Source organism: Colossoma macropomum, unplaced genomic scaffold, assembly GCF_904425465.1.
Source record: "Colossoma macropomum unplaced genomic scaffold, Colossoma_macropomum, whole genome shotgun sequence".
Taxonomy (NCBI): domain Eukaryota; kingdom Metazoa; phylum Chordata; class Actinopteri; order Characiformes; family Serrasalmidae; genus Colossoma; species Colossoma macropomum.
The window spans coordinates 28,987,808-29,000,422 of record NW_023494796.1 but is presented as its reverse complement, the minus strand read 5'-3'; the positions used below and the strand labels follow the sequence as shown (position 1 = coordinate 29,000,422).

The 12,615-nt window shown below is 37.2% G+C and overlaps 1 protein-coding gene across 1 annotated transcript; it reads left to right on the top strand.

Annotated features, from left to right (window-relative positions):
- Positions 1-2,955: 2,955 nt before the first annotated feature.
- Positions 2,956-12,027, top strand: LOC118816838 (interferon-induced protein with tetratricopeptide repeats 5-like; the record flags this gene model as incomplete). The annotated part of the gene is made up of 2 exons (XM_036583431.1): positions 2,956-3,080; positions 10,956-12,027. A coding segment is annotated over exon 2 (1,068 nt), but the record flags the coding sequence as incomplete, so codon positions are not given.
- Between the last annotated feature and the right edge of the window lie 588 nt (positions 12,028-12,615).

The window sequence follows — 12,615 nt, the reverse complement described above, 5'->3', positions numbered from 1 at the left end:
AGAATTTCAAATGCTGATTCGTTGGGCCACAGAACACTTTTCCACTCCCCTTCAGTCCATTTTGAATGAGCTCAGGCCCAGAGAAGGTGGCGGTGTTTCTGGATCCTGTTTATATGTGGCTTCTTCTTTGTATTTTAGAGCTTTAATTAGCATTTGCGCATGCAGTGACAAACTGTTTTCACAGACAGTGGTTTTCAGAAGTGTTTCTGAGCCCATGCAGTGATTTACACTACAGAATCATGTGTGCTTTTAATGCACCTGAGGATGCACCAAAGATCACGGCCAGCAATTACTGGTTTTTGGCCTTGTCACTTGTGGCACGCAGAGATTTCTCCAGATTCTCTGAATTTTTAATGATATTCTGTACCGTAGATGATGAAAAGCAAAAGTTCTTTGTAAATACAGGGTTTAAATTATGCAGATCATTCTACTTGGGGCCCCACCACCTACCTCCAAGATATTATTTTGCAAAAGAAAAAAAAAATAAAGGAAATACTTCATTCTTTCAAATCAGGAACAAAGAAGAAAGATTGTTCAAAACTTAAACAGAATAAAAATAAAATAAAACAATATTCTTTAATCAACAATTCCATTAAAAATTGCATGTGAATAAAAAATAACAAAATCGAAAAAATACGAGGTACTTGTGTTTTATCATGCTCTTCAAAATGATTTTCTGAAAGCAAAGCCATGAGCGGTGTTTTGTGAGATATTTCTTGCATGCAGTGAAGCTTGTAGGCCTGAACTGTTTCAAGCAATAATAATAATAAAAAAAAAAAAACATAAAGCAAACACAAACCAAACTGATGCAAACTCTGACAAACGAACACAGAAACAAGAGGCCTACTTATAGGAATGACAAGACTAGAAACACATGAACTACATCCAGGTGGGAACAATGATTATAGGCAGGACAAGGGCGGATACATAGGTGACATTTCTAATCTGCAACACCAGTCAGATGCTAATATAAACAGAAAACATTAGTAAAGTAAATCGTTTTCCAAGCTCTTAAAGAATTTGGCCTTTTGTGAATTCTCCTTTTATCCCATTTTCTGGGGGTTTAAATATAGCCTATTGGTACCCTACCCCATGACAAGATTTTGCCAACTGAGAAGTCAGTTTTCAAATGCATTGTCACTAGAAAGCAAAAACATAGCCTACTTCAAGAACAACATACGAAAAGAATGGTGAGACCAGAATTTCCTGTTTTTGTGACTAGGTGGGGCAAACATTTTTGGGTGTTTGGCAGTTTGTGGGCAGTCCTTATTTTATAAAGAGCATTTACAGTCCAACGCTTTGTGAGTTTGCTAGATGTGGTTTCCAATGAGAAATGAAACTGGATGGACATGCTGTCACTGTACAATTGTAGGGTGGCTTACTACATTAAATGTTATGTGTGCTATGCATTTCATGAAAAGTGTGTCGGTTACAGTGTTGGAAGGGTTACTTTAAAATGTATTCCATTGATCACTGATTATCTGTTAAAAAATGTAACTGTAACCTAATCCAAAGGGTTACAATAATAAAGTAATGTAATCTGATTACTTTCTGTTACTTTTGGATTACTTGTCTTTAATAAGACGAATGAAGAAAGAGAATCTTTTCCACAAGGCTTTTTAACAAGAATTTAAATTAACACACACCAAACACAAAAGGCTGCACTTAGTAGAATGATAAATTACAGGTGACGTAAATATTGTGCTTCACACAAACAGTTACTGATCTCACTTTTAGTGAAACAGCCCAATCTATATGGTGGTGCTTTTTTTTGTAACCATGGTAACAAGCTACAAGGAGAGGTCCAAAAGCCTTCCAGCATTCACCCGCCATAAAATAGGCCAGCTGGCCAAACTCACATACCATGAGATAAAGACATTAGGGTGTAACTGGCATGCCTCATACATTTGGCTTTTATGTAATATGCACTCATTTTTTCATCAAATTAAAATTCTTAATCTATGTCAACATGTAAAGATGCACTGAGTTCACTGCTGACTGTAAGCAGTGTGTGGTACAGGCAAGCTGGTTTGTGCCAGAGAAGCAGCATTTAGCTCTAGTCTTCTAGTGTAAGTCATTCTATTACTTACACTAGAAGTAAATATTCTATCTCAAATTTTCAAAGAAGACTTCAGACGCTGGGGTCAGTTGGAGAATGCCTCAGCTTCAAAGGGTTCACTTGAAGGCCTCTGCTGCTTTAAAAACCAGCCTCTGCTGGTATTTTTTTCCAAAACACAGAAAGGTCTCAGGGGCTTTGCTGTCTTATGTATACTTTCTAATGTCCTATGTATATACCTTTTATTAATGATATTTTTTTAATCATCAGGTTTGATTATTATGTTAAACATTTTCATTTCATTCCGTGAAGGGGCATCTTACCAAAGAGATTTCTTGAAATGGCAGGTGAGGTAATTAGTCAGAGTAGAGGCTATCTGACCCATGTGTTGGAGAAGAAGGTGTGAGTTTGCATTTGTTGATTAATTTTACTTTTCATTAACTGTGTTATGCTTATAATCTGGATTTACCCACCCTACATAAACAAATCAGTTCACTAAAAGTACAACTGCTAGCATAATCAGGAAACAGTACATGCAGAGTCTGGCTAGAATCTGGCTAAATATCAATTCTTCAGATTGTATATTGCCTATAGATACTGACTATAAACTTCTAGGTAATCACAATTGTACTGTATTCACTGTATTTTTTTTTTTAATAATTGCTTCTCCAGCCCCCACACACACCATAAATGCCTGACTTTTATTTGGAATTCTTTCTCTTCCTTGCAACTTATTACTGTGAATAGACTTTTGATCAGGCTATGTGAATCAGTGGGGGTATATTTTGAATTACTTATGATACAGCTGCATTTAACTTACTCCTCCCAATACAGTGGGTAATGCTTATTCATGCTGTACCTAAGGATTAGTATACAGAGGTTGCTAGACCTGTTTTCTCTCGTATAGTCGGTGTGGTGGGGCTACAGTGTCATATTCTTAACTTGGTCTCAGCCACAACATTAATTATGCTGATCTGTGTTCCAGTTTTGCATGTATATTGCAGAAAATAAATTCAAAAATAAGGTAAGATTCCACTTAAATGCTATTTAGATAAATATACTACATGTAAAATGAACCTCTGAATGACATTTGTAAAGCTCTTCAGTAGTTCATTTTACATTTTGGGTGCTTTCACTTTTGATAATAGTTCCTTGAATTCCTGAAGGGTTAATGTACTAATGTACTATAATGCACACAATTACAGCTTTGAATAGTGTAAGGAAACATGATATGCTGTAGTTGGTTTAATACTCTAGTCAAATATGATTTATTTATGCTAATTTGATATTTAAAAAAGTTTGAAAATATACAGTTGCGATTGGGAGTTGTTTTTTTTTCTTTTATTAGAAAAAAATGCTTTATTGTATTGCATGTACAATTTAGAAGAACTTTGAAAGAAGCTGTAACAGATAGAAACTAAGTGCAGTGTAAAAGTAAAATACTGAACCATGGGTTGTATCTTTGTCATCAAAATACTTCACAATATAGCATATTTATATGCTATTTACATGCATAAAATGAATCCACAATGTTTGCTTCAGTACTTTGTAACTAAATGTTTTGGCTAATACCAAGTTATTCATCATTAATGCAATGAGCTTCTACTTCATATTTAACTATCCAAGATATTATTTATTAGTTTCTAAAGTAACAAACTACGTATGTTAATATAGATCAATTTTTAGGTAACTTTATAATTAATTAAGTAATGATGAATCAGTCAGAAATCAGATGTTATTCACTATTTGTGTAATTATCTTGGCTGCTGATACAATGTGTTAAAAAATAGCTTTTGTAAACTCCAAATAAAATAATTCTAAAAATGTTAGACCTTCAAATGATTTGGTAAACATTAATAAACAGGAGTGACTTTCTTGGTCTTTTTTTTACATATGATGTATAAGTTATATATAAACAATCTATACATTTTTTGTAGCCTATAACCCAAAGTGAAAACAAGTCCGTTTATAGAAATATTTGCGTGCAAGTCATTTACTTCTTTAGACTACAAAAGGAGACTACAGTCTATAAAAAACTTAATAAGCACTCCTATACACTCGAATAGGAGATATTAATCCATAAACACCTTCAATAAACACATGAGTCAATCGGTTTTGCTGAACTTACGACAAACAACAAATGCTGCAAACAAAACATAAAGCAAAGGATGCCAAACAAAAGCAAACTGAAACATGAGTGCTTCTTTTACCAAAAACAAAAATAGAAAACACCTGGGAAAGGAGAGTAACAAACTACACACAGGTGGCAACACTAATGATAAGGTGGAGCCAGGAACAGGACACCGTGACATCACTGTAGACTAGGAGCTGTAGAAATAATTCATAAGAAGTCATTTTAAAACTACAAATAGTTTACGTGTCTTAAATAATTATTAACTTATTATAATGACAAGACTGGATGACTCAGATGGACCAAGTGTGAATAATCAATGCTTTCTCTGCAATTATGCTTTACTCCAAACTCAACGTAATTCTTCTCACTTGTATTGAGTATTGGAGTGTCAGGGAAGCTAATAAATAGGGTGCAGTTGGCTTCATGTGAAATAACAAGTTACAGCGTAGAAGTTAAAGTAACCTGTTATACCTGTTCTGCTGGGGAATGTGTCTTTACTTGAATGAAAGACATTTCTGTTGTTTTGGTTTACCTTTATATGTACAAATATACTGTATTTATTAGCCATAAGAACATAACATAATACACATTGCAACATATAAATGGCCTCTTTTCATTTATTTTCAACATTATGGTAACATTAACATGACTTTTTGCTTAGTATGTAATAACACTGGGATTTCAAGGGGTTAAAAAGATGTTTTCCTATTCTTGCCTGATATAGGATTTCAGCTGCTCAACCATTTTGGATGTCCTTTGTCATGTTTTTCATTTCATAATGCAGCAAATGTTTTCAATGGGTGACAGGTCTGGACAGATCCATGCTGTTGTAATACATGAAGAATGTGGTTTGACATTCTCTTGCTTTTTCCCTGAAAAAGACATTGTCTGCTTGGCAGCATATGTTGCTCCAAAACCTATACATAGCATTCAGCATTAGTGGTGCCTTCACAGATGTGCAAGTCACCCATGCCATGTGCACTCATGGGCCCCCCATGAATGCTGGGTTTTGGACTGTGCACTGATAACAAGCTGTGTGGTCTTTAGCCCGGAGGACACAGTGTCCATAATTTCCAAAAAAAACTTCAAAATTTGTCAGACCACAGGACACTTTTCCACTTCACCTCAGTCCATCTTAAATTAGCTTGGGCCCAGAGAAGGCAGCAGCATTTCTGTATTCTGTTTATATATGATTTCTTCTTTGCATGGTAGAGTTTTAACTTGCATTTGTGGATGCAGTGAAGAACTTGTTAGGGGAGGAGGAGGCTGGCGGTGGTAGTAAATTAAAAAGACGATTGTAAAGAAATAAAAGAAGGGAGATAATTTTTTATATTCTAAATAAATAAAATGAAGCTGAACTTCAATCAATGATAAAAGAGTAACCAACTGATAGACTGTCATAACTCCCAAAAAGAAGGTTTCTTACACCATCAACTAAACCCAATATAAAAATAAAAATACAAGTTCAACTGGGAGGAAACAGTTTTGGTCCAGTTACATGACAGGAGGCAGAGGCTGATTCGAAAGATTTTTTACCCTTCTTAATACATTTAGATCATTAAAAAGAATCAAAGAAGAATACTCAAAGCAACAAACAATTGTAGGAACATAAAAAGTAGCCTAAAAGTCCCGGGAGCAGCCTGGACGTTGCAGGGAGCAGTTACAATCAGTCCTTCATGGTTCACAGCATGGGTGCAAGCACCTGCCCAAAAACAAAGAAAACAAACTGGCAGTAAGTAATTCTTTAAATCACGACTCAGCCCCAGCTTCTAACTTCACCAAGCCTTAGTAGGAAGCAAAGTTCTCAACAACTAAAACATAATTCACATCAAAACAGCAGCGGCTTAATAAATAAAGAAATGGCTCATCGTCTTTTCTTCACTTTTCTTCATTGTTCAACTGCTTTCTCTCTGTCTCACGTTGCAACTAGGCCTCTCCGTTGCATGTGGCAGCTCTCAACTTCATTCACATACTCTCCATGCCACAAATCTTATAGCCACCCGCTTCCTGCTCTTCTCGCTGCTTCGTGCTCTAGGAACTGCTGCCAGCAATCGCTCCCCAACAGTCACACTCTCCGGGGTCACCTTTTAAAATAAAAGACTCCACCTTCGTCGCCTCTCTCTCTCTGCTGATTCGTCTGTCACTAGTGCAAAGTCCGATTTGGTTGGCTAAATCATTTGGTTGGGAGTTAATCAGTCACAAAATACACCTAATAACACACAAATCATGCTCAAACCACATGCAGAGCACCCTGCACAGCAATCCACCACAAAATCACACTACACTATATCCGAGTCACAAACACAAATCAAAGCAAAAAAGAAAGGGAAAAAAACCCAACCCAGTGTTCACCCTGCTAACAAACAAACAAAAACAATGGTTTTGTGGGCCCAAAGATCATGTCCAGGCAATATTGGTTTTTGGCCTTGTCCCTTGCATACAGAGATTTCTCAGGATTCTCTGAATCTTATTTTGTACCATAGATGATGAAATCCCCAAATTCTTTGCTATTTTATGTTGAGAAACATTGTTCTTGAACTCTGGCACTATTTGCTCATGTAGTCTTTTATAGAGTGGTGAACCTCTCCCATCTTTACTTCTGAAAGGCTCTCTGAGATGCTCTTTTTACAACCAAACATGTAATTGACTTGTTGAAAATTACGCGCCGGGTATTTTTTTTGGCATTTCACAACTTAAAGAGTGTTTTGTTGCCCTGTCTCAACTTTTTTGAAATGTGTTGCTTGCTTGCATCAAATTAAAAATGGGCATATATTTTTCAAAAAACAATTAAATGTTGAGACAGAACTGGCCAGACGCTCACAGGTAAAATCAGGATTTACTGTTTTGGATGTGATCAGTACTTGTGGTCATGAAACAGGCAAAGGTCAAATCCAGAATGATCCAAAAACAAAAAGGGACAAACATAACAAGAAGGTTTGTTTGGATTCAGACAGTGGAACTTTACGATCAAACTCAGATTCAGGACATCTCGAACACAGCATTGCTCCTCTGGACAGTATCCCTCCCAGTCGACCAAATATTGGAATTCCGCTCCTATTCTCTGGGAGTCTAGCAACCGTAAGACAGCTTAGACTTCTTCCACCAGTGTGGGTGGCATGCCATCAAGGCGTAACCTCATCCAATGGACCTGGAACCACAGGTTTGAGAAGGGAGACATGAAAAGAATTGGAGACCCGATAATGAAGAGGCAGATCAAGTTTAGAAGTAACATCATGAATCTTTTTCTGTATCTTAAACAGGCCAATGTATTTTGGGTGGAGCTTTCTACCTCCCTCTGCACACAGCCGGAATGTCAAATGTGATTCCAGTCCAAGAAGCTACCGGTGTTTGAAATCCTAGAACACACTGAAAAGGGGTAATACCAGTAGCCAAACTTATCAAAGAGTTTCGAGCCATTTCTGCCCCCATCAGGAAAGGAATCAGAATCAGAGGGCTTATTATGGCCAATACGTAGACATTTTCCTAGTTCTTGATTCATTTGTTCACATTGACCATTAGACTGTGGGTAGACTTGGTTTACAAGTGTTTCAGCTGTTTGGAAAGCGGTATGTAATGAAGCAAATAGAACGAAGCGGACATAACGAGAAAATCGAACAGTAGTAAAACCCTGTGACAAAGTCTATGGCTATATGAGACCTAAGCCTAGCAGGTACAGGTAACAGCATAAGTTTCCCTGCAGGTAATGTCTTACATTGGGAACAAGTAGAGCATGAAGCTACAAATGGTTACTGATGTGTTGTTGGGTTTGTGTTTCATCTGGATCACCTAAGGTGAGTGAGGAATGAGCCTGGGTTAGAAAACTATCCCAAAATCACTTGGGGACATACGTTTTATCTGAGGTACACTGACTGGGTATGTTTAAATCTCCTCAGTCTCCTCATTGAGCTCCCAATGAATGGAAGAAATATTGCCTTGCAGCGGAAGGATATTTTCTGGTTCAAGACTTTTCTTTCCTTTTTCCTGCTCTTGATAAACTCTCGACAATGCATCTGCTTTTGTGTTACGAGATCCTAGACGAAAAGAAATACTAAAATTGAATCGAGAGAAGAATAGTGACCAATGTGCTTGTCTTGGTTTAAGGTGTTTAGTTGTTCTTAAGAACTCTAAATTCTTGTGGTCAGTAAGTACAACAAAGGGGTGGTTAACACCCTCTAACCAATGTCTCTCTCCTTGAGAGCCAGCTTAACTGCTAGGAGTTCATGATCTCCAATCCAGTAATTATGTTCTGCATGAATGAGTTCGTTAAAATAAAATGCAATAGGATGCAATTTAGAAGGATTATCAGAACGTTGGGAAAAAAACTGCCCCTACACCTGTCTCAGAAGCACCCACTTCTACCACAAGGGATCTGGGTGTTATAGCACTGGTGCGGAAGTGAATGCTTCCCTAAGTTTCTCAAAGATAATGTCAGCTTGTGGAGACCATACCAGCTTTTTGGGGAACCCCTTTAGACAAACACTTTCATTTTATAGTAAATTAGTTTTTGCTAGTTTATGTTTATGAACAGAGACCTAGACATGCAATATAGTAAAGAAAAACCTATTTGTGAACCTGTGTTTCAAGCAAGTTTTTATTAAACTTGTTTAAATTTAAACTATTTTTTATTTAAACTAAGTTGCAAATAAATCTTAAACTGAAACTTTGCTTGTTCACAAAAGGTTATTTCATAGCCACTTGGTTCTACCTAATGGAAATTGTTTGCCTTCAGTGTTTTGTGCTTTTGATAGTTTTAATAGACATCAGCGTCAAACTAATTAATGACATTCTATTCAAATCTTGGTGTACCAAGAGTGACACTAGAGTATTTTCTTGAGTTCTCATTTCATGAGTTGATAAAGCAAATGATAATAGTACATTAGAGCCATAATTAATCTTTTAGTACTTTCACTTTCGATAAGTACATTTGAAGGCAAATACTTTTGTACTTTTACTCAAGTGAAGGTCTAAAGGGAGGACTTCTTTTACTAGAGTAAGGTTTTACCTTGGGCATCTCTACTTTAACTCAAGTACATGGTTTGTGTACTTCATCCACCACTGCTGGAGTCCCAGAGCCTTACCAATGGCTTTGTAACACTTTCTGACTGGTAGATTTCAATGACTTTGTTTCACATTTGTATTTGTATCTTTTTAGAATGTGGCACCATGTGCTGCTTTTTGAGACCTTCTATTTTGCTTCACATTGTCAGACAGATGCTGTGCAAAATGTAAATAAAAAACTAAATTCAATGATGTGCAAATCATTTAAGCTCTATATTTATTTGTAAATAGTACAAAACAACACATCAAATGTTGAAACTGAGAAATGTTATTGTTTTTTTTTTAATATATGCCCATTGAGGAATTGAGGCCAGCAACACATTCCAAAAAAGTTGGGACGGGGGCAACAAAAGGCTGGTAAAGTTGTGTAATGCTTAAAAAAACATGTGGTGGTTGACAGCTCAGCAACATGATTGTGTAGTTGAGTCTGTGTTGAGTCTTTCAGAAGTAAAGATGAGGAGGGGTTCACCACTCTGTGAAAGACTGCACAATCAAGTACTGCAACAATTCAAGAATAACATGTCTCAACGTAAAACTAAGCAAAGAACTTTTGCTTTTCATCATCTACAATACATATTAACACTAAAAGATTCAGAGAATTTGGAGAAATCTCTGTATGCAAGGTACAAGGCCAAAAACCAGTATTTGCTGGCCATGATCTTTGGGCCCTCAGGCAGCACTTATTAAAAACAGGCATGATTCTGTAGTGGAAATCACTGCATGCGCTCAGAAACACTTCTGAAAACCGCTGTCTGTGAAAACAGTTTGTTGCGGCATAAACAAATGCAAGTTAAAACTCTTAAACGCAAAGAAGAAACCATATATAAGCAGGATCCAGAAACACCGCCACCTTCTCTGGGCCCGAGCTCATTTAAAATGGACTGAGGGGAAGTGGAAAAGTGTCCTGTGGTCCAACAAATCAATACTTGAAATTCTTTCTTGTGTCCACTCAGCTTGTTATCAGTGCACAGTTCAAAAGCCAGTGTTCATGATGGTATAGGGGTGCATTAGTGCACATGACATGGATGACTTGCACATCTGTGAAAGCACCATTAATGCTGATCAATATATACATGTTTTATCAACATCTGCTGCCATCCAGTTGGCATCTTTTTCAGGGAAGGCCTTGCTTATTTCAGCAAGACAATGACATTCTGCATGTATTACAACAGCATTGCTCCATAATAAAAGAGGCTGGGTGCTAAACTGGTTTGCCTGTATTCCAGACCTGTCACCGCTGATAACATTTGGCACATTATGAAATGAAAAATACAACAAAGGAAAACCCCAAACTGTTGAGAAGCTGAAGTCCTATATCAAACAAGAATGGGAAAACATTTCACTTTCAAAACTACAGCAATTGATCTCCTCAGTTCCAAAATGCTTAGAAAATGTTGTTAAAACACAGTGTGTAAACATGCTCCTGTCCCAACTTTTTTGGAACATGTTGTTGGCATCAAATTCAAAATGTGCATATATTTTTCAAAACACAACTAAAATTTCTTAGTTTCAACATTTGATATGTTGTCTTTGTAGTATTTTCCTTTAAAAATATGGTTCACATGATTTGCAAATCATTGCATTCTATTTTTATTTACATTCTGCACAGTGTTCCAACTTTTTTGGAAATGGGCTTGTATGTAGCGTTTTAGTATATCAATGCAATTTGAAATCATTTTGCATTGTTATATCCTTTTTAACTTACAGCCTAATGGATGCCTTTAAGACCAGACTGCTTCAACTGGAATGTCATTTTACCTGGGCTCTGAGAGAAGAGGACTTTAATCTCCATGACTTGGTGAACCGCTTACAAGAGCAGATTGAATTGGAATCTGGAGAAGCAAGGGTGACTCGTGCTTACAGCTCACTGGCATTTGTTTGTTATCTCTATGGTGATCTGCAAGCAGCACTCTCCAATCTTTGCCAGTCTGAGGAACTTGCAAAAAAATACTATGGAGAGGACAGCGAAAAATTTCTCACAGTTACCTATGGGGATTTTGCCTGGTTGTACTATCACATGGGAAATTTCACTTTGGCTGAAGATTATTCGAGTCTTGTGGAGAGGATTAGTATGAAATTCTCTAACGAATCCAGTAATGAAGTCCATAGTGAGGTTCTCAGGGAAAAAGGATGGGCCTTCCTTAAGTTTTCAAGAAAATATTACAATGGAGCTAGAGAATGCTTCAGACAGGCTCTCGAAATGAATCCAAAAGACAGTGACTTAAGCACTGGTTATGCCATTGCTTTGTATCGCACAACAACTGATCCTCCAGGTTCATGGGACTCACCAACCCTTATACAACTCAGGCGAGCCATCGACTTGAATCCAAAAGATGCTGTGCTCCTTGTGCTCTTGGCCATAAGACTGACTGACACTAAAATACTTGATCCCAAAGAGCATTCTGAAGAAGCAGTCGGTTTGATGATAAGGGCACTTAAGATGTCGCCTGAAAACCCGCATGTAATGCGATACGTGGCTCAATTAAGTCGCAAGCTGGGATCTACTGACTTTGCCATTTGTCAGCTGGAGAAAGCACTAAAGCACACTCCCAACTCAGCTTTCATACACCATCAGTTAGCACTGTGCTACAAATCTAAAAAAATAGCCTTAGAAAAGGTACATGGACCATGTCATAAAGTTGACCACTTTGAAACACAGGATTGTCTTCACAAGTGCATATACCATCTGGAAAAGGCAGTTTCACTGAAGCCCTTATTCATTGCTGCCTTGGCAGAATTGGCAGTGCATTATGGACAAATAGATATTCCTAAAGCTGAGGAGTATTTTCAGAGGGCATTTCAACTTGCTCATGAACAAAAAGAACATCTAGAGCTGGTTCATGCCATGTATGGCCAATTTCAGTTGTACAGCAAAGGATCTGAAGACCTTGCAATTTACCATTACATGGAGGATCTACGGCTGCAGGTAGTTAAACAAGACATCGAATACAAGAAATATGAAACAAAACTCAGACAAATTGCCATTCGTCGATTTTCTAAGGATCCAGATGACAGCAAGGCATGTACCATACAAGGATTCCTTCATGAACTGAGGGGTGAAAAATTCAAGGCAGAAGAGTGCTATGAGAGAGCCTTGTCTAAAGGTTTTGGAATTGGTAAGTATGGCTACAACCTGTGCATGTTATCCAGTCCATGAGAAGAAGGACAGAATCAAACTATTGTAGATATTCCCCATATTATGTGCTTGACCTTATTGTGCCATTAGATGGCAAAGGTGGTACAAAATCCCCTTTAACATGCTTTTTCTAGTATCTGTTTATTTAAATCTATTTAGTTTATACCTAGAAAAAAATTAACATTCAATGTCTTTTTTCTTTAAGGAGAAATTCCTCTGTTTACAAAGTTG